Consider the following 23,344-nt stretch of genomic DNA (forward strand, 5'->3'; position numbering starts at 1 on the left):
GGATTCTGGAGCCGAAAGGCGTAACTGCCTCGCTGATCTATTTTAGACCAGTCTGCAACCTTCTGTACCGTTGGCACCGACCAGGAGGGCTTTTAGAGCAGGGGTTTGTGGTCTTTCAGAACCACATTTGGAATAGGAAAACGTATCCCATTTTGTGTGTGTATGTTTCCATTCAACGTTATACCTGATTCTTAGTGATGGCAGTTTTTCATTGAATCTTAATGTACTGATTTGGCTTTTGCCTTCCACTAGTGAAAACACAGTTCAGCAAACTACACGCTGCACCTGTTGTCACTCTGGATCATGGCGTGACAGAGAACCCTAGTCCCTGGTTCCTGAAATGCAGGATAGAAACGTTGCTTTCTTCCCTTCCGTGACACACTTGTTAATTTTGCATTTAAACCCAAGCCATTTCTTTGGAATCATAGTACTGAAGATCCCTTCACTTCCTAACAGGAATATGATGAAGAGTGGGCTAAGAAGATCCAGAGTGAAAAGTTCAGATGGCACAATTCCCAGTGGCTGGAAATGGTGGAGAGTCGACAGATGGATGAAAACGAGCAGTTTTTGTATGGGGACGACCGCGTTGAGCCCTATATTCATGAAGGGGACATTCTGGAAAGGCCTGATCTTTACTACAATGCTGGTGAGGCTGATGCAGGTTGTGGTATTCCTTCTAGCACAGTAGAGACTCTGCGGCGAGCGGCTTCATGTGCCCAGTCTCATAAAGAGGTGGCGCCCAAGCACATCCCTTAATCCTGCCCTCTGTTCACCAGCTTCCTATGGCAAAGGCACCTAGATGCGTTTTCCTTTATGCAGGAAAGCTACAGTGAAGACAGGGTTTCTTTCCCTGGAAAGGAAATGACTAGACACAATTCCTGTGAGCGAATTTAAGCCTGTTAATAGATGGAGGAGTAGTCTCAGAATGCAAGCACTGATATTTATGAAGAATTGGCTGGGTAGGAGGAAGCAGCATGGGACTGATGCAGACTTGTACTTAGCCTGCTTCTGTGTGATAGGTGGTGCCAGTTGGAAAGATAGGGTACCACCAATCCCAATACCCTGATCAACCAACTGCCAGCTCCCATAGGAAATAAGGGAAGTGTGTCAGTAGACACAATTTAGTTTAGGACCAGGACTACTCTACAAAATTTAACAGTGACTATGCAAAGTGTTCTTCAAGCAAGCACAAGCAGGAAATAAGACCACCATTTTCCAAAAGTGAATGAGGCAAGGCTTCCCTCTGTAAAAGCCATATGGATTCTTCCACAGATGCATAATACTTCTGTTATTTAATTTAAATTAAATTGCTTTTCACTGGTTAAAGCAGAAATTAAGGTTACAACTGGCTTGTAATTTCCTGGCTCTTTCCCCCTCCCTCCCCATCTATTGCCATTAAAAATCATTGTTCTGGGTTGTTTATTAGGGTCAACTTAAACATTTTTATTAGAAGATCTGCAATTTTGCATTGGAGTTTCTTTGGAACTCTTGGGAAAATGTCCTCCAGACCTGGTGGTTTGTTCATTTTTAATTTATTTGTGAAACCAAATTGATAAAATGTCATCATCTTGTAACCTCTGTTCGATTCAGTTCTTCAGCTTCTTGAGAATGTCAGTTCAGGCACTGGCACCTCCTCCTGCAGTGAAGGGAGACATAAGGAATTCATTCCGTTTCTTTGTGGTCTCCTCTATCCTCCTTTATTATATCTTTCACTCCCCTGTCATTTAATGGTCCAGCTGCCTTCCAGATCGGTTCTTTTGCTTCATCTTTCTCCTGCTTCTGATGCATTAAAAATGAGAGTATTGGTCTTCGATATTTCTGGCAATATGCACCTCAAATTATATTTTCATTTGTCTTATTGTTAGCTTAACTGTGTTTTACCTGAATCTGTGCTCACTTTTGTTTTTATTTTAGGGGAAGACACCCATTTTTCTGAAAGAAGCTTTTTTTTTTAACCCCACTGGTGTCCTCTTGGACATTTCCTGAACTTTGTTCAGGAATTCGAGCTGAGCTCCTCTTACTGTGGTTGCAAATCATTCCCTCCCTTCTCTCGCTTAGGATAGGAGGGTGTGTCACTTTTTATTCTCCTGCCCACAGGGTGATCGCTTCCCTTCTCCTTCCTCCCGATCTCCAGCCTTGTGGAGGAAAAGCAAGAAGAGACGAATGGCCCAAGCGCTTCTGCAGCAGCGTGCAGAGCGGCAGTTTCCCAGCCTCTGTCTTCTCCTGTTTGGATAGCTGCGCAGGGGAGGAGGAGACATGCAGGCTGCCCGGTGTGTTTTCGGAGCAGTGCTCCATTCCTGCAGCCTGGTCCAGGCAGGGAAGGAGCTCAGGCGACTGGTGATCACGCGGCTGTAACGAGCTGCATCTTCTCCTCTGCACCACTTCTGCCTGGGCTCCGGCAAGAGAGGGTTGGCTGACTTCACTTAGTGAGGCATAAATGGCTGTGACTGACTTTAATTGAAAATCAGGTAGATAAAACATCGTCCCTCATAGCCGTTCTTTCATCACTGCATGTCCTGTGGATTTTTGCTTGGCTCTGAGAAGCCTTTTGAACAAAATCCTTGATTTCTCACAGATGCTAAAGCAACTCTTACTTGTTCTTTCTAGGTAATTTGTCCTCTTTTTTCGGTTCTATTCAAATAGTATATTTATTAGGATAATTCCAAAAAATGCCTAAGTTTGAATTAATTTGGAAGCACCTATTTATTTCTGCATATCTTGAGACTCTGTGAAAAAACCAATGCATTTCTGAACCACAAGACATCTTACGAAGATTCTTGGAAGATGCACCTTTCAGGACTGTGAAAAGCCCACTCCACCGAGGGAGTAGCAGCTTCTCTTTGGGCCCATATTCAGGGCCGCTTCACGGTCACCTCTGCCTGCATTTACAAAGTGCTGCAGGCTCAACATCTGTGCCAAGGCAGACTGCCTTGGCAGTGCAAATTTTCTTCAGCAGCTCCACTGACCCACCTCTGGTAAACACAGAAACAGAGTGAGTCAGAAGGGTCCTCCCAGGCCATCTAGTCTGACCCCCGATCTCTCACTAGATTTCTCGCTATTATGAGCCTTTCCATTGTTTTTCCTACAATGGACGTAAGGCTAACTGGTCTGTAATTCCCCATGTCCCTTCTACTACCCTTTTTGAAAATTGGTACCACTGACGCCACCCTCCATTCCTCTAGAACTTCACCCGTTCTCCATGAGGCCTCAAAAATGGAGGCCAGCGGGTGTGAGAGAACCCCTGCCAACTCTCTAAGTGCTCTTGGGTGTAACCTGTCAGGGCCTGGCACCTTTGTAATGTCCAGTGCTCTGAGGAGCCCCTCAACTTCTAGGGGGGTGACTCTAATCTGTGCCCCTAAGTCCCCAGCCTCATCTAATCTCTTATGCGGATCTCCCCCGTCCTGCTTTGGGGAGAATACAGAGGCAAAATAGTCATTTAGCATCTGTGCTTGTTCCCTCATATCAGTCACTGGATCTCCTTCCTCCTTATTTAGTGGCCCCACCACTTGTCTCCCCTTCCTCTTCCTATTTACATGCTGAAAGAAGCCCTTTTTGTTGCTCTTGATATTCTTGGCAAGCTTGTTAGTGGCCCATATGAATGATGCACAGAGACCACGAACAAGACAGGCAGGTTGCTCCCGTCACTGCCATTCTCTGATCATCTGTGCATTCCCACGGCCCTGCCTGCCACACGCCTACTTGCATCTCATTTTCAATTTTGTATTGATGCTGAGGCAGTCTTTACTGTGGCTTTCCCTGTCTAAGCAAAGGTCCTTCCCAACCAGCCTCTGTATCCGAGGCCACAGTGTCAGTCTCAGAGAACCACGGTACATGGGTGAGATCTCTGAGATATACCTGCAGTGAAGGTGGGCAAAGGGTTCTCACCAAAACCTTCCCAGTGACAGGAACTTCCCAAAGAGAGGGATCACACAGGCGTGGAGTCTGTCTTTGTGAATGCGCAGATGACTACTGGAGTGCTTGTAAGCCTTTCTTCCGCTGTCCCAGCAGACGTAACATTGCCTTCCCTTACTCATCTCTTTCTCCCGTGTCACTCTGGCTAGTTGCCACTTTTCTGACGGGAAAATAATCTGCAGGAACAGCCATGATTTTCCCTATGTTGACCTTCTGCTTAAAAACAAAACAACAGCTTTGTTCTAGCTTGAGTCCCAGTGGCTCAGCTTTGCTTTTGCCCCCAGGAACTCATGAGGCTGCTCCACTGCCCAGACCTTGCTTTCCATACTCTGACTCTGCTTAATTCAGCAATGTAGCACCTCTGCTCCTGGATTCAAATTTCCCTTTAAACAAAAACCGGGACAGGGAAAGGTAATAGTCCTAACTGTCAAGTTTGTGGAATTTCTTTTCAAACACATATTTATAAGATGGTAAAGAGAAGTGAGAAATCCTTTCTCTTCAGCTGACAATGTGCCTTTTCACCACAGTATGTATGTATGCATGCATGCATGTATGTATGTATGTATGTATGTATGTATGTATTTATTTAGAAAATTTCTAGGCCGCCCCATTCGCCGAAGCCTCGGGGCGGCTTGCAAATAAGTATATCTTGTGCAGCTAATATCAGGCCTAGTGGGTCATATGCTCATAACAAAATGGATTCACTTTTTATGGCAAAATAGAGGGCAGCCAAACCCCTTGTTTCAAAGCAGTGGCGTCTTCCTTTCAGCAGAACCAGCTGAGAAGAAACACTCGCAAGCTCTCTGCTGTCCTCTCTTGCTCCAGTCCCAGACTCTATATGTTCTGTTTTTGTAGATGGACTGATAACGCATGATGGAGCAGTAAGTCCTGATTTCTTCAGTGATTACCACATTCAGAATGGAGACCTCGTGGGTCAGCATCCCTTCTCTGGCAGGTAAATTACTTCTAGAAGATGTTTTAGCTTCTATAAATTGGAAGATCACAAATTACTAAGTTTTTAGTCCTTGAACTGTAGATTTACAAGCACAAACTTGAGGGCTCATTATGCACAGCCAGCTTGAGAAGTCATAGGGTTTGAGTCTCTGCTATACTAATGGACTTTGATCTGTGCTTTTGACACAAAATATAGGCAGACAGAATCACCCAGATACACCGGTGGAATGGCCAAGGAAGGATGGGGGGCACTGGGGAGAAGCATACTTGTTGCTTGTTGTGCTCTTTCTTTTACCCCATTTGTCCATGGTCCTGTCGATGGTGCAGCTTTACAGTTGCCCTAGACCTGGTGCAAGAAATTTCTCTCGCACTGACTGGAGGAGGCCATCAGGCGAACTACAGGCAGGAATTGATCACATGGTTTGCCAAGGGACAGGGCGGGCCAAAACAGCCTGTAGAATTTGAGTTCTGGTACCTCGCTCTCGTTTCTCCTGACGTGACTGGTTTTTGTTAGGCGTGCAGAAGGAAGGTGGGCTGAGTACACATCAAAGCAACTGTCCTGCCAATATGGCAGCATTGGTCTGGTTCACACATAATGCTGACCATGGTTTATTTAACCGTTGGTTTGTTGTCCTACTCAGGATTTGCCTGGCAGATGATCAAATAAGCCACTGTTTTCTCACTCACTAGGTTGTTTCCATCCTCCTTGCCTGTCCCCTCTGTGTATCTCAAATGTGTTTGCACTTCTGTCATACTGGCATGTAGAGCAGTTGAGCTTTTTGGCTGCTCTTGGTTGCCTAGCCTACAGCCTGGCAAAACAATCCATAAACACCCCACGTTTTTGGATCTTCATATAACAATCTATGTAAAATAACCCAGAGTTTCCAACCCTACAGCAAACCATGAGTTCTCTTTCTGAGTTGTTTGTGGTTAACAGTTTACTAATACAGCTGAGCTCATTCATCTGACAATCCAGAATTTAACAGCGTCTAACATAGGTTAGTATGAAGCAGATTATTCTATCCTAATATTTCTGATTGCTACTTAGAGGTAACGCAACTCGAACAGAATACTCGACCATGCACTTTTTCAGTGCTATAACTGTTACGCAGATGTTCGTCTGCAGGCATCATTGCCTGGAAATGGGTTTTGACTGGTAAGCTGAGTCCCCATTTGTTAGTTGCTGTATTAACTAATTTGTATTGCTCTTTTTAACTAAATCTTCCTATTTAATAGTCACCATTGCAGTTGATGCTTCAAAAAGCCCATTGGAAAGTGAGAGGTGTTTCTCTGTCATGCCGAGAGCACCTTATCTAGGATGGCTCAGGGCTTTATGGGCTCCATAACAACCATCGGGCTGTCCCAACATGTCATTGGCCCAACACAGACAGCCGAGCACACGCAGGATCTGTTGTTGTTGTTTTCGTTCTCTTCAGCCAAGCACGGTGATAGTGCCCAGTGGTGGGTAACTTTGAATCCTTCCTTTTGCCATGGTCAGATCACTGCCTGCTCAGATTTAGACGGCTGGTGACTTTTCTCCTCTGCCAGGATGGGGACCTACTGAGATGGTCCACCTCCAGAAGTTGATGGATCCAGAGGGTTTCCAGGTGATTCTTGGGAAGTTTCTGGTTGATATGGCTGGGAGTTCAGTTGGATCCCTGGTCCATCTCTGGAATACAGAGACACAATTGTACCTGAAGGCCCTCTCTGTAGCAGAGTTCATGGTATGCCCCACAGCTGAGAGAGAGATGAAACAAGACGGGATGGCAAACTGAGAAAAACCCTGAGTGGATGAGTTCCAGGTATTACAGCTCAAGGATGCTGATGAGGTGCTTGGACAGGCTGATGCAACCACATCCCTACTGGATTCTTGTCTCTCTCGGCTTATTAAAGCTAGCAGGGAGGGAACTGTAGCTGGGTCTGGGAGGTGAATAATGCCTCTCTATGAAGGGAGCAGTCCATGCCACTTGAAAAAGGCAGCAGTGAGCCCACTCCTGAAGAAACCCTCCCTGGACAGCACTAGCATGTTGCCCACGTATCTCTGCAATGGCAGTGCACCACTGAGAGGACTGCCTGTCATGGCCAAAGGATCAGACCTGTTGGCTGTGCATTGCCGTGGCGCGTGATCCCGAATTGGCTGGGATGGGGCTGTGCAGTGTAGAAGCAGCCCTTAAATCGCAGATGAGGAATGTGTCGTCCCCAGATGTTGCGGAACTACAGTTCCTATAATTCTTCGCCCTTAAATATGCCAGCTAGCGCCAGTGGGAATTTAAATGATACAGAAGCAGATACGTTTAAGGGCTGACAAACAGACCTAAGTAACATTCAGAAGGCCACTCAGGCAGGGCGAAAGTTGTTTTTTTTTTAATATTCTTTGCCACACAAAAGCTCACCTTCTTGAAAATCAAGTAATATGACAATTCAGTGCTTTGCTGGACCATCTCTTCAATTTATCTTGGCAGTCTGCTCCTTTCTCATCATGCGACAACTTTGCGGGGGAGACCAACTAAGTGCACGTTGGTTCCACAGAGGATTATTTGACCTTTTTTCTCTGCAGGAATCACGGAACACCTTTTGATTAGGAGGCAAGTTTGTGAAACCAAGCAGTTGTGCAAACAGTTGCACAGAGGAGTATGGGAGAGCTGCGTTATATAGGTGCACTTCCTGCAGCAAGAAAAGACTGCAGGAGAGCCATTTTAATATTCCCCGGAATACCTAAGCCCACTAGATGGCTTTAAGATATTGATATAGGTTTATATCAATAAACGGTTAAAGGTTTGCATAAAATGTGAAAGCGCTCAGGACTGGGCAGCTTCATCTGCTTTCTTTCCAACACACACATTGTTTACCAAGTAATTTTTCTTGTTTGAAGAACTTAAGCATAGATGTTTGTAAAACAGCTTCTGAGGTCTGAACATCTGATTCACGGATGAGTCTGTTTTTGTAGTGGTGGACCATTGAGGTGGTAGGTTTCAGCCTGGAATAATCCAGCTTGAACAGCTGGGTCCCTCTGGGCTGCTGTTCAAGGATGATGATGGCTGCAGACTGGCTTGATTCTGGAGAGGTCGTCAGTGTGCCAGTGGAGGCCCCTTTCTCCTTCTGCGGAAGATGAGGGTGTCTTGATGTTAGTGCTGCTACTGTTTGCGCATAAGACCTTGCATTTTAAACTTACACAAAATACAGGTTTGTAAGGCATTTTGAAAACTGAACTTTTGGTTACAGTTGTTGGTAAAATAGAATTAGAAAACTGAAAGGAAAACATACTTTTATCTTGATCGTATGCACTTAAAAATGCTTATATTAGGTCTGAACTAAAATGGGTGAACCTTTTCATGAACCTTTTCTTCTCTACAAGATGTTCTCCTATGCTGTCAAATATCCAGAGTGTGTAAGTATGGGAGAAAAAGATTACCCCCCTTCAAGCGGCAGTTCATGAGATTACCTCTATTCTTCACAGTTTCTTTGCCAAGAGGAAGAGCAATCGTGCTATGAATTGTTTCGGTAGATATTTCAGCCCTTCTTCCTCATGGAAGCCTTTGTGCTGCGAGTGGAACCCTTTGTAAATGCAGCACAGTCATAGCTTATGAGGCCAAGCACTTGGAGACTTGAACTTTGGAGACCTGAACGTATCAGAGTTAGCTGCAAATGGGTAGTTTGTTTTCTGAATTTTACACATTTCGGAGGGCTGAATGCATTGCGAGTGGCCTTTGCTGCAGAGAAGAGGTGACATCAACACCAGGACAAAAGCATATTGCCGTGCGTGTCTTTCATTGAGAATGCGTGCATGTGCGCTGCCCATACTGCCCTTAATTGCCCAAACTGCTACGGGGGAATATCTTTGTAGTTCAGTTTCATATAGCCGAACTTCAGCCATCACATAGATTGTTACAGATGTTTAAAATGGCCTTTAGGTATTTGGTACATAATTGTCCATGGGGAATGTGTTCATCTATTCATCATTTGAGTCTTTCAGAATGTAGGAGTCTGCTAATGCACAGGCTACTCAGAAATGCAAATTAGTGCTGTGAGAACTGACCTCTAAAACCCCCTGTTTCCAGAACCCATCTGGGATTTATGCGCATTCTTGTCAAATACTTGGAAAAACTTTGAAGGCCTTTTGCAGGGCCTTTGGAGGCAATTTTGCAGGGAACTGCTTATGGTTCTTGCAAGTCACTCCCCACTCCTTCACCAGGAAAAGAACAAAAACAAAGATGATGGAATTTAAGAAAATGCTACTAATGTGCATCCTTAAAAGAATAATTTTGGGTTCAGATGCTGGGTAAGCCCATGCAGTAAGCCCGTGTGAGAGCTGTTCACCTTGGGTTGGACGACACACACACGTTTAAAAGGCGGCTTGCCACAGCTGTCATGTTCAAGAAACTATCCTGAAACATTACTGCCGTATGAGTTCTGCATTGTAGTATATTAGTGGCAGGTCAGGCAAATAAAACTGAGGTGCCAGGCTAAGGCACTCCAGAAATCCTTTGGATGATCTTTCCGTGTTTTCCTTCTTTCTAAGAATATTTATTAACAAACCCATCCATGCAGCTGTCCATAAGGCAAAGACTACCTAATTGGAAACACATTCTGTAGCAAATATTTTGTTTCAGATAGCAAAGGAGGGGGAGAGGAGGATTTGTCTAACAGAATAGACAGTGGTATTTAGATAGTGAATCCTGGTTTTCAGACATGTGTCATTACAGTTTTGAACTTTGTGGCGCCAGGAGCCAGTGTTTCCTGAAGCTTCGATTTAATATAAAATGCATTAGCATTCTGAGACATGAACAACAGAATTGCTAGTCTCCTGAGTTCCATATTATTATTATTATTATTATTATTATTATTATTATTATTATGTCTATACCGCCTTGTGGTCAAAGCTTTCTACTGAATTCAACTCACCTTTCCAGACCTGAATTGGCCTTGAATGGTAAATATACTTGCTGAAAAATAGTTAGAAAGTCAGGATTCTTTTATTATATTTCAACCATTCTGCAAGACAATTCTAGGGCTGTTTATGCCTCACGGTCTAAAATCCATTGAGAACCGTATGATACTACATTTTACCATTGTTGAGGATGTGCCTTCTCAGGAAACCACATGCGGTTTTTCGTAGTTGTTACTGCCCCCCCCCCCAATGTTACACACACCTTTTTGTTTTGTTGCATAGATTCCATAAAACAAACATAGCCAGGGGCAAGGGAAGGGTTGTGTCCTTCCACTTGCTCAGACGAAAGCGTGGGACCCACCACAGCTCTATCTAGCCCAGCATTCTGCTGGCACCGTGGCCCACTAGAGGCCTGTGCAAAGTCCACAAAAGGGCGCGAATGCTGTCGCACCCCCCCTTCGTGGTCCCCAGCGACAAAATCCGTCTCCGACGCTGGAAGGAAGTACAGGCCAGCCATTAGGACTAGCAACCGTTTGAGGGGTTTCCTCTTCTGAAGTAAAATGTGCCTGTGCTGAGGCAGAGAATCATGGAATAGTCCACGCTCCCCTGCCCCATGCAGGACTCCCAAGTTAAAGCAGCTCTTCGAGATGGCTGCTCCTCGAATGCCTCCAGTGCCTCACTGGCAGTTTTCCTCTCATGCACAAGCTAAATTCGGTGACTTAATAGATGTGTGTTCACTGTGTTCTGTCAGTTCAGCAACTCTCACATCATCTTACACTAGATACTGGGCACCATTTAGGATTAAATTCAGGCCAGGACTAAATCCTTGCTGGCCGTTTTTGCGCTAAAGCACAGACGTTTAGGATATTGAGACTTTTTAAAATCTTTATCATGACTGGATTTATCCAGTCTGTGTGAGTGCAGTTGAAGTTACCCATAGCTACAGCATTGTCTTTTTTGGAAACCTCCCTGGCTTTCTGCTGAATCTCAAGATCACCCTGAGCGTTTTGGTCAGGAGAAAAATGCAGTGTCTACTAAATATATCTTGGACCTGCTGCTGTCACCCACCACCTGGAGGATGCAGCTCCCTTTTACGATTTCTAGCACATTTATCACTCCGCCTGTCTCTCCGGGACTCCATTATGCTGTCTCCATCTATGTTCTCCTTTAAAACCGAGCTCTCCAGCTGCCCCATATTGGCTGGAAAACTTCTCGCATTAGCATCAAAATACCTGCACTTCCTGTCCCACTCCAGTTGTTTCTGGCACAGCCCTTTGGCCAGTTTGACTGGCTGTCATCGTTTGCTTTGCTTTATGCTTTTGGCTTCTTTCTACGTCAGGACAGGAAACACTCACACCTTTATTCCCTAAGAATGATTAATTCAAACGAGACGTGTCCCAGCTCTTGTCAGCTCACCCACAGGGCTCAGCTGAAAAGTTGTGCCTCTGGTTTTGATGTTTTGTGCTAGCAACCTGATTTCGTGGCTCATCCCTTGGACAAGCCTGGTTTGTTCCAAACCTTTTCCAGTATCGAACAAATATATACTCCTCAGTTCCACCTGAGCTGCATGTGCCACACATAACATTTCAGAGAAGATATTTTGGAAGTCCTTGTTTTCAGCCTCTTACCTAGAAAATTTCAGGGCTTCATAACGACATAATAATTACATACATACTTACATTTTGTCAGCCATAGGTGCCCATGTGCACTGCAATCAGTGAAACTATCCCAAAACTGTTGGGCTATGCAGATGACATACAATTAAAAGGCACCCGATAGTATGTCCTTTGCTAAGGGCTCATCCTTTAGAACCAACCCCACAGTGTAAAATGCTTGTCAGAGTTTTGGCAATTCTAAGCTTCTTAAAGTTGGAATGGTTTCACCAATCTTTTTGAAATTTACAGATGTCAGGAAGTATAGTTAGTTTTACGTATTCTGAAAGTTTGACAGAGAATCAGTCATTTAAAGCGGGGGGAATCTGCTGTCTGTAGTGACTTTCAGAAGCAGGTTGGTGACTTAAAAGTCAACATTTCTGAAAAAATTGAAGTGCTCTTACATAAGCAATTGATGACTTACTATTTTTCTTGTTCTGGAGTCAGTAGAAAAATTATTTCTTAAAAGTATTTTTGCTTTTTGTTTTTAAAGCTTTTTAACAAGTCCATGGTACTTCTGCTAAGCCTGCACAGATGCAGATCTCTCTGTCACACGTGTTGCTACACAGAGTGGGGCAGGAGGGGAAGGAACCAGCCGCCTTTGCAGGCTTTTGTATTGCAGCGGCCTTCCTCTTCCTGGCATGTTTTGAGTGTGAGAGATATCTAAATGGCCACTGCCATGAGAGAATTACTGCTTTGTTTGTCAGGGATTGTTTGTTGTTGTTGTTGTTGTTTAGTCACAAAGTCGTGTCCGACTCTTCGCAACCCTATGGACAACATTCCTTCAGGCCCTCCTGTCCTCCACCATCCCCTGGAGTCCACCCAACCCCACACCCACCACCCCAGGGACCCCATCCAGCCACCTCAGCCTCTGCCATCCCCTTCTCCTTCTCCTGTCAATCGTTCCCAGCGTCAGGGTCTTTTCCAATGAGTCCTTCCTGAGACCAAAGTATTTGACCTTTGGCTTCAGTATCTGTCCTCCTAAAGAACAGTCAAGGTTGATTTGCCAGGGATGCCTGCTGGGAAAATGGGAAGTTTAATGGGAATGCGCTGAACAAGCAAAGGACTGAAAAGTTGATTGGGATATTTTGAAGCAAGGTAATGCTGGTATTGATGTTTGTGCGTGTGCGTGTGTGCCTGCGCTTCTTCCTGCCACTACAGTTCTATGTATTGTAAGTGACTTTACTTCAGGTGTGCATTTAATTTCACTGTCCCTTTTCCCCACATGTTCCTTAAATACATTTTTTTATTGCAAAGATATACTGCTGAGTATCAGCCATGTCTCTTAAAAGTTTCACGCTATAATGGGAGTGGCGTCTTCATGAATCAACAGTATATTCCTAGACATGTCTTTTCAAAATTTTGATCTTGCTTCCAGCTAAATGGAAGTAGGAATGCAGCCATAATCCCCAGCCAAGATTCATGTTGGTTCAGGAGAAGATGGAAGAGGAGGGGCAAGGCAGTATCCATTTCCTTCTTGAACTGGGTCCCAGGGAGCTGGAAGTCTCGTGGCGCCTTTCCATAGCTGGGTCCTCTCTTTGAATCATTAGCTCTGGAGTCTGCGTGTTCATGCCTTCTGGCAATCTTTTTTTCCCCTTTCAGGGCAATGGGCATTGGGTACGGCATTAAGGGTGTAATATGAGCTGTTCTGGAAAGGCAGGGGACTGACTCAGTGTACACTTGCAGACAGAGACTCTGAATTTCAGATTAATGAAAAGTTGGACTCTTAATTTGAACTCTTTAATCTGGTTCTTGCCTCTTGGCAGAGCGGCAGAGGCAGAGGCTGGGAGAGGGCTGAGGGTGGCCAGGGGACTGGCGAAGGCAAGGGAGGAGCAGAGGGGCAGGAGCAGCAGAGAGGAAGGGGGTGGGGCCAGAGGGGCCAGGAGGCGGGGCCACCGGCCGTAGGGGCTGATAAGGCATTGTCCCTTGTCTGCGGCCTGGGCTTCCCCAGGGGACTCCCTTCCCTGGGGGCAGGATTGTCTCGTCTGTGTTGTGTTTTGTTTTTTCCTCCAATTTAAATTTTATTTTATCCTTGTGTGTGGGTGCGTCGGTTTTTGTCTGGGAGAACTGGGCGAGTGAGGGGTACTGCAGGACAGACAAGGCGGGGGACCGGGCAGGGCCTCTGAGGGTTCCCAGTGGCAGGCCAGGAGACGGCCTTGGCGGGAGTCACGGGTGCTGCCGTCCGCTGCGGCATCTGCGACATGTCCGCCCTTCTCCCCCAGGAGAGGCAGGGATACACCTGCCCTCGGTGCAAGCTGGTGACCCTGCTAGAGGAGGAGGTGTGGTGTCCCAGGGCCGGGAGAGCCCTCCAGGCCCCCCGGGAGCAGCCCCCGTCCAGGCAGAGGGTTGCGGGAGGGGCCACGGCAGGAGCAGCCGCGGAGACACGGAGGCACGTCACCCACAGGAGGGGGAGGCCAGCACGGCCTCCTCCTCCTCCTGGCGCCGATCTGGAGCTGGGAAGCAGGTTCTCTCCACTTGGGGAGGCTGGGGCTGAGGAGGCCGCGGGGTACCAGCAGGACCCCCAGTCTGGGATGACAAGCCAGGGCATGGAGTGGGGGGTCAGACTAGATGGCCCAGGAGGTGCCTTCTGACTCACTCTGTTTTTATGTTTCTATGTTTCTTACTGAGGTTTATACCTAAACTTTAGCTTATGAGGGAGACTGAAAGACCTAAAACTTGATGCTACCCTTAGCTTCACCTAACAGCAAAGCCTACGTTTTTTGTTGTTAAGCTGACTTTTCCACTAGTTAGGAAATGCATCCCTGATAATGAAGACTTTTCTGACACTGGAAACAAATATATAGTGGCCTTTAATAAGATGGCTTCATGAATTTTGACTCCTGGGATGATAATGGCATGTCTGTGATTTAAGCCAAAAAGAATTCTGACTGTAAGATTTATTTCAGCTTATTTTTAATGCTTTAAATTGGTCAAGTGTTTTATGTTCACAGATTGTATTGATTTTTAAAATAGCTTCTGTTTCCCAAAGTAGTTCTTGTAGGGAAGGCATTCATATGTGACTGTGCACTCTTTGTTCATGTTACCCATAATCCAAGCAGCATAATGCAGACGTCCAAATAGTCTTCTGTGTGAGGATAAAGTACTCCTGCTTGTGGGGAGAAGGGCCACTGGTTTTACTACCATTCCTACTTCAGCCCTTCGTGAATTGCACCATTTTGAATCCCCTGCTGGAGAGGTTCTTGATTTTTTAGAAATGGGGTAGAAGAGCAGGAGAACTTGCTGTGGGAAGAGAGGGTGCTCTGGTCCCACCCAAGGTACATTATATAGAATAAAGTAAATATGCATATACTTTCTTGGCATGATTCATACCACTTAATAAGCAAATTGTGAAAGCATCTGGAAGCTATTTGGCTTGTAGTACAATGCATTTGAAATGCCTTAAAATTACTACAGCTATTCCTCTTTCTCACCAACAAATTATTTAATATTCTTAGATGGTGAACCATTTCCCTCCCCTGCACACAAACAAAATCTTTAAACAGAACCATGTATATGTCCTTATCCACACAAGATGTGTATGTGGAAGGAGACTTTTGCATCTTTTAGCAGTTGTTGGGTCCAGAAATACAGGAATATATCAGAAATATAATCGGGTGTGCATTTAGATATGGATGTTACCAATACATACAGCATTACTTTCTGACTGCTCACCCATATTCTGCAGTCATGGGTCATGCATACAACTACACAGAGCCAGAATTAGATTGCCATAATAGCGCACAGAACACAGTGATAGCAAATGACCATTTTGTTTAACTTGTACTTTACTTAAATTGTGTATCATAAACCGATGTTTTGAGGATATATTGATTTCTGAGGAATCTTGTAATCTAGCAAAACAAAGTTTTAGTCAGCTTTTACCATTTGGACATGATGCATTTGCTTCCCCTTTCCTGGAAGAGCTGAATTAGATTTATTAGCAAATTGGGCCTATAACTCAGTAGTTGCATTTTATTAGTTTATCACACATCAGCATTAGCAGACTGTAAATCTGACTTTAGTGAACAAGTAAAGGTCTCTCAAGAGGCTTTGAAAAACTGGAGTTTCCAGAGAAAAGTTTTTATCTTTAAAAGGTATGACCTTAGCAGGCAAGTATAATATGCTCTATTTCCAGTGTTCAGGCTGAGAGGGCCAATACTTACATAGCTGAAATGGCACCACCAGTGTACAAGAGGTGCAGACTTTGAGAACCCCAAAGTTTGCAAAATTGGAAGCGGAGGAAGTCTAAGAAAGGCAGAAATGACCCTCAGGCAGCCTAATGAAGGCCTATAATACTGACAAGATACTTGGGAATTGGGCGGGGGGTGGAATGGAGTGGCTAAAATCCTGAATAGCAGCAGTCCATGCTGCGGCATTTTGGTGTGGCTTCTACTTGTATGTATTAATGCTGAACTAAATTCTTCAAGTGCTGCTCCTCATATGACCAAATTGGTACCATCTGCAAGCAAGACAGAGGTATCAGCAGGCTCAGGTAAACCTCACTACAGGTAGGAAACAAGACACTGTGAGAAAATAATGGAATAATGGACTTAAGTTAAAAGAAACCAGACTAGACATCAGGGAGAATTGCTTCACTGTCAGAGCAGTATGACAATGGACTCTATTACTTGGGGAAGTTTATTTATTTATTTATTTTATTAAAACATTTTTGTGGGCTCTGTGTCACTAGAGAAATTCAGATAGCGTCTGGATAGTCATCTGAGTGGGATGGTGCAGCTTAGTGCCCTGCAATGGCAGGGGCTTGGACTTGATGGCCTTCGGCCCCCTTCCAATTCCATTCTTCGATGATTTTATCTAAAAGAAAGTCTAAATGGATAACCCACTCCTCACAAACTAGAACTGAACCTGCTCTCAGACACTGTTCTGAAACATTTTAAGATTTCAGTTCTTCTTTGTGGTCTCTGCATCACACATAAGGGCTCTGGAGCCTGCTGCCAGGAAAATTTAATAGCTGAGAGTGTTTTGGGGGGAACACCTCCCCTTGTCCATAAAAGAAGGGGGTCTGCCATTTCCCTCGGTTCTTCTTCGACCACCTTTGGTGCCTCAGAAAGTATTCCCTTTCTCTCATCTCCTCAGAGCATTTCCTTCCTTTTTTCCCTAATATTTTGGGGTGTCTTTCTTGAGTCCTTGTATCAAACCTTACAGGTTTTCTTCCTTAACTGTCCTTTATCTCCCTTTATAAAAAAACAAATGTTTTTAGGGGCTACCACTTGTCCCCCTCCATACCTTTTCTTTCTAATTTAGATTTTTGGGACTGTCTCTCTCCCCACTTGCCTGCATGACAGGCAATTACCTTAGACATTTGGGTGCTGCCTGCCTTCCAGAAAGGTTACAGGATTGAATTTGATGCCCATCTGCCTATCAGTGCTGTGTGCACAACACCTGCATCGGTAGCGTTGATGGAGGAGAGTCACTTGCTCCTGTCAAAGAGTGCAGTTGATCGATTTCCAGCCTCTTCTGCTCGCTGCAAGTTCTTCTCACATTGCTTCACTGCACCAAAAAGGGATGGAGGGCTTCGTCCATCCTGGACCCAGGAGACCTTAACTTCTAATGTCTCGTAAAAAGTTCCAGATGGTTATTCTACAGGGGATCCCCTCCCTTCTCCAACGATACCAGTTTGCATCCACTGGCCTCATGGATGCTTATTTCCACATTGGCGTTGCACCCTGCCATTGCGAGTTGGGAGAGAGTTGCTCCCACACTGGGGGAGAGCCGTTCCAGTTTTCTGTTCTGCGCTTTGGACTGTCTGCTGCCCCCATGGTTTCTGCGGTGTGCATGGCCATGGTGTGTGCTCGCCTTCAGCAGAGGCGAACGACTGGTCATCGGTGGCTCCATACTTGGACGCGTGGTTGGTAGCTCCAGTGAGATCCATTGCCGTGCTCCGCAGCATGTGCGGTCTGTTGAACAGACTGGGCCTTTGTATAACCTCAGAAAAATCTGCTCCTTCCCCTTCCCATTCCATCCTTTTCACAGGGACATGCACAGGGCTCCACCAAAGTAGCAGCATAGCTACCGAACACCAGGCCAGCGGCATTAATCGAGGCCGCTTCCAAGCCGCGTCAGTGATGGGTACTGTTGGCTTCCCAGATTCAGTGACTTCTTGGTCGCAGGGTGACAACCATGTCGGTGCTTCCCTGGGCCGGGCCTCAGATGTGCTGCTCCAGGTGTGGCTTGCCCGTTGTCTCGACCCACGGGTTGGCTGTCCATGGAAGAGTTTCTGGATGCCTCCATGGCCTGCTCCAGCCTCTCCTGGTGGACCCCTTGGACCAGCCTCTTCAAGGGAAAGCTGCTCCGTAGTCCAGAGCCATCATCTACAGTAAGAGCAGAGCTGGGGTGCGTGGAGCTGCAGGCGGTGCCTTTCCCTGAATCCATGGAGCAGGTGCACCTGTCTGCTCTGGAGCTCCCAGCGTCACCTGCAGCAGGGCCTGCTTCAGTTGAGGCCCCAAGTGCTGGCCAGTGCTACAGGGGGATTTCTTCTGGCCAGGGATGTCCACAGAGAAGCGAACAGGCACTGGGGCTATGCTCAGTTTGTGGATTTCCAGACTGGGAGAGTTTGGAAATGCGACCGAATTTGTTTTCCAGATACTCATTTCTTCTTCAGTCCATTCTTCATGGAGTTGCTCCGTCATGATTGCTGTTTCATGTAACGGGTAGTATTAAATTACAACAGAAATAAAAGGAGTTAGGCTCTCAATCCGAACAGAAATCTTCCAAGATCTGGATGATGATATTTGCATTCAGCCTTGCTTGGTCTCTGCACAATCTGCCTTTTAATAATGAAGGATTGCTCAGTAACAACGAATTTTACTCAGTGGCTCTGGCTTGTAATTGTAGGGGTCCCATAATTGTCCCAGCATTTAGTTTTCAGTTATTTTGACAGAGATTTGTGGACTGTCATCAGTGGTGATAATTCTGAGAAGGATGCTACTCTGATACCTTTTTCAAGAAGAGAGTGCCCTGAGTTGTTAATCACTTGGATATATTTGCCAGTTCACCTGCAGTCTGGCCATCATGAATAAACACCAAAGCAGCACCTCATTTTGGTGCACTAATTTCAGCTTCTTCCATATCCTATGAAGAAACCCATTTTTTGGTCAGCTTTTGAAGCACAGCATTAATTAATTCCCATGTTCTTGCTGCTGCCTGAATTTCCTCCAGATGTGTTGCTAGGAATAGACCAGCTCCTGAGTTACAAGCCACATGGGCTGTGTAAATTGATTTGTGCTTATATTAAACAATAATTGAACAGAATGCGGAAGAGTTATTAAAGAAAATGTACATTGCCTATAAATCCCAAAAATAAAATATTGAAATGTAGTAAATGGGAATGGAATGTGCAAATGAAGACTTGCTTATTTTAATGAGTTTAGCTGTGACCTTCTCAATGTCAACCAAAAGGAAAGTTTTTTTTCTCTTTTTTAAATAACCCCCCACATAAAACTGCTTACAAAAGTATGTAAGACAGAAACAAGGAAATATAATGTTCTGAACTTGACTGGTCCAAACCACTTGAGCTGCTGTGACAGCTCATAAAACAGAACAGTTTTTAGGTAGACTCTGTTTTAGTTTGCCAGAGTGAATTTTCTTGCAGGAAGTAGCCTGAAGGTTTATTTTAGTTTCCAGACTACTGCTTTGATCTCCCTGTTCTGTCACTTCTCAGGTTACATGGCCCTTTTTCACTGCAGTAAATCTGCAGCAGTTAAATGGAATAAAATTTCCTCCTCCTCACTGATCACTTGCTGCTAAATGCCAAGCCGCGGCCAGCAGAATGTTTGTAGAGCTCTGCTGCATGGTACAAAAGCAGCACAATCGGTTTAATCATCTTGTCTTTCATAAATCATTTTATGGTGCTCCCCCATCCTTTTAAGTAACTCTATTTCTGAACTAGCAATTGCAAAGCCAGACTTGGAAAAAAGATTTAAAATGCTAATAAATTGAACAGGGCTGTGTGTGTGACTATGAATAGACATGCTTGCATAATTCCAATTATAGAGACAAAGAGTAGTCTTAGCAGACCTGGAAATTAATGGGCTACTTTGGGGGGATAATGTTACTGAGTAAAACTGGCCTATCTAGCAAGCCAGATAATTAAAGTTTAGCTTGTGCCAGGTGGAATTTTATTGTTTTACAAAGCGCTTTGTTTTTCTGAAGTGGAAAGGCCTTTATAGCAGCCCTTGCAAAATTGTGCCCCAATATTCTGGATCCCCCATAGTGTGATTACACACTTGGTGCAGCACGACCTGGCGGGCGGCCCTGGAGGAACAGCTTCGTATTAGAACAAACTCTTTGCACAGAGGGCCCTCAGCTGCCCTGGGAAACCCATGCAGAGGACAGGCGTGCAGCAGCGCCCCAGTGCCCACGCTCCCCGGCAAATCATGTGCAAAGGCATCAGCTTCTGATCCTGAGGACGATGCTCTGCTGAAGCCTTGTGCTCCTCCATGAATGTGTCCAGTTCCTTTTTAAAGCTTTCCAAATTAGTGGCCATCAGTGCTCCTCATGGAAGTGAATCCCGTAGTTTAAGTGCGCACTGTGTGAAGAAGGACCTCCTTTTACCCGTGCTGAATCTCCTGCCAGTCAGCTTCATGAGGATGGCTGAGTTCTAGCAGTACGAGAGAGAGGGAATGCCACTCTCCCTGCTTTCTCCACGCCATACATAATTGTATGCACCTCCGTCATGTCTCCCCTTACTCACCTTTTTTCTACCTAAACAATCCCAGATGTTGTAACCTTTCCTCCCAAGGGAGTCGCTCCAGCCCCTTGATCATTTTAGTTGCCTTTTTCTGCACTTTCCTCAGCTCTACAATATCCTTTCTTAGATGTGGTGCCTGGATTCTAAGTGTGTGCACACTGTGTGATCCTGGCAGTTTTATTTACAGTTACTTTCCTATTTATGCCCAACATGGTGTTTACCTTTCTCATAGTCATCACATATCGGGTTCACATTTTCCTTGCTCTTTCCTGTGTTTCGGTTGTTATATATTATATATTGTTTTTTTATGTTCAGTAAAGACAGTGTTTTGTTTTAAGAATAAATCAAATGAGCCAACTCCACCTCAGAATGTGGAGTGAGGCACCAGGTTGTGCTTCAGACAGTGTCGTACACACTGCTGCATGTCTTTTACCCATTAATATTGCTAGAACTCCTGATCATAATCCTCTTGGTAGGGCTGTGTGAATCAGCAAAACTTGAGCTAATGAATTCCATCTTTAATCTCATTTGGACTCGTTATCAGATTGCAAGCTTTTCATTTCATATGAAAACCTGTGCATATTTTGTGCCTATCAAGCACAGTATTTTGGATACATGAATCACACTGAGATTTCAGAAATGTGTGGGTTTAGACCACAGATTACATCTGTCTGTATTTAGTCCTAAAGGTGCTACCTGGGTAAACCCTGATCAAAAATGAATGGAAATGGTTTCTCATATATCCCTACCTCTTGGTGGGAAAACCAATAATTGAACTTCACGCTGCAACTCCTTCTGAAGGTAAGAAGCATCTCTCTTTCATCAAAGTTGAAATTTAACAGTCACTATATCACAACACTGACTTTCAGAATCATAGAACCATAGAGTTGGAAGGGGTCAGAGGGCCACCTGGTCCAGCCTCCGGCTCAGTGCCAGACATCATTAAATCACCCCTCTCAGAGGGCTGCCCAGTTGCATCTTGAATGTGATTGTCTGTTCTTTTGCTGTAATTATCTGTAGCATAGGAGCCCCCCAACATCTTGGCATTCATTAGAGAGGAGTTTCTGCCTTCTCCCACAGTTCCAAACGAGACTGCCTGGTGGTCTATGGAACAAGGGAGGATCAGAAGAACCGGCCTCATATTCAACAAAGCAGTACAGCGCAAGGGAAAAACAAATTAAAAAGCACATGCTGAGTTGCTCACAACACCTAGTGGGGTTGGTATGTGGGTTGTGTGAAGCCACAGGTGACCACTCGAAGAACAGTAGTTGCAGGTTCTTTGTGGTTTCTCTGTGCATCACATGTATGGGTGACTGGAAAGCTTACCCATCCCTGGATGGTGGGTCGGTGTCGTGTTGTGGAAACACACATCTCGGCACACAAGGATGGGAACATCAGCATCCCTCCCCCGCCCGCTGAGATGTGAATGCTGAGGAGAAGGCTAACGCTTCACCCATGACCCATGGCGATCTTGGCAGCACTAGAATCGCTTGGAGCTGAGGAGATTAAGCTACGATCCCAGCTGTATTGGGATCACAAGGGCAGTAGAGTGGGAAATTGAAACCTGTTTCCCTGCCCTAGCTGTCCTGATTACTATCATGGTCTGGTGTAATATTTTCCAACAGCGAAGGGAATGTTATAAATAGCAAGTTTAGCATTTAGGGTTATAGGAGCAGCATTAAACAAAGAGGCACTAAAGTAACTCCAAATCTAAGCCAGGATTTGAACATGGTGTCTTGCAGTCCTGTGTATACTTATTTAGCAGTGTGTCATTGAATTCACTGAGATTATCATGAGCAAAGCTGCACAACATTGTGCAAATAAATTATTTGTGCTTTCCTCTATTTTCACGAGGAAATTTCACATCTATCTCTTAATTCCTCTGACAAATATTGTCATTGTAAGTATTGCCATTCAGCTGTTAAGAACAAATTGCATTTGGTGCATAAAGCCAAGAGTGACAGAAACTCCTCATCCACACCCACTAATTGATTCAAGCTGAAAATCAGCTTATCCATCCAAGTCTGCTCCAAACACATTTTCTTACCCATTTTTAAACCTGAGTTTTCTCCACACAGTCAATTTAGCATGAGGAAAGGGATCCAGATGTACTGATGTGGCCGTACATGCTGCACATCTCTAACAGGAATAACTGTGGGAGGAACCCTGTCCCTTTCAGTGTTCCGAGAACCTGATGCCATCTCTTTGCAAAGAGGATTCTGACAGAAAGATTTCAAAACTGGCCAAGCTGGAAAAGACAGTAGTATAACATCGGTCAATAAATAACCCCAGTGACATAATGCTGGCATAATAGCCAAACCCATCCTTTTTAACTGGATCCTCTTCAGCAATATTCCTGTAGGGGTGGACATTGAGTTCTTGAAAATATTTGCCAGATATAGCTATAGATCGAACAAACAGTCCAAGGTATAATATGCATTTTCACTTAATCTACTGTACCCCACAGGCACAACTTTAAAAATACACACCTTTCTATATCTCATGAGATCTCATTGATCAAATTAGGGAGCATTGCCTGGGGATCCATAATATACTTTAGATTTCCAGACCAAGTTCAAAGAGAGTGTTCTGACGTCACAGTGGGGAATCTGCAGTACAATGCTCTCTTGCCCTCACCACCAATGTGGAAGGAGCCATGCCAGCTGCCTCTCTGAGGTCAGGGATGCAACCCCGGAGAGGAGGAACACGCAGTGTTTTGGTGGGTGGGGAGGGGAAGGGAGGGGCCTGCGAAGACCAGGACACAAGCTGTCCTGGGGCCTCTCCAGCCTCCTTCCCTCCTCCTCTGAGATGCTTCTCTCTGTGGGCAAAAAAAGCCCACTTAGTGAATAGCACAAGCGTGCGGAGGCCAAGATCAGCTCCACTGTTGCTGCCATTCACACAGGATGAGTTTAAGCCTCTGGGCTCGGGGGCAACAGGTTTGTGTCCTTAGGGTTAGCATGAACTATTTGCCAGAGCTATATCTATCAATAGATAGAACAAACAATCAGAGGTGTCAGATTCATTTTAACTGTATTTGCCTTACCCCACAGATTCAACTTTAGAGAGGCTCAACCTTGAAACAGCCAATTTAGTATTCCCAAATAAGTAATGGGCGCCATCAGAATTGCCGGGTAGTTAAAACACTATGAGATGTAGTAACTCCCATCAGCATCAGTTTAGAATTGGCCAGTTCATTGATTAGCCCGACAAATCCCTCAAAATATTGAC

General features: G+C 45.0%; 1 protein-coding gene across 1 annotated transcript in view; it reads left to right on the plus strand.

Annotated features, from left to right (window-relative positions):
• KIFAP3 (kinesin associated protein 3) overlaps positions 1-23,344 on the plus strand; it is a 66,833-nt gene that overhangs the window by 36,228 nt on the left and 7,261 nt on the right. Inside the window, exons 18-19 of the mRNA XM_044439405.1 lie at positions 457-646; positions 4,768-4,867. Of these exons, the coding sequence (XP_044295340.1) occupies positions 457-646; positions 4,768-4,867 (290 nt within the window). The remainder of the gene's footprint in view (positions 1-456; positions 647-4,767; positions 4,868-23,344) is intronic.

The sequence above is a fragment of the Varanus komodoensis genome, unplaced genomic scaffold (genome assembly GCF_004798865.1).
Source record: "Varanus komodoensis strain SLA01 unplaced genomic scaffold, ASM479886v1 scaffold34_3, whole genome shotgun sequence".
Classification (NCBI taxonomy): Eukaryota; Metazoa; Chordata; class Lepidosauria; order Squamata; family Varanidae; genus Varanus; species Varanus komodoensis.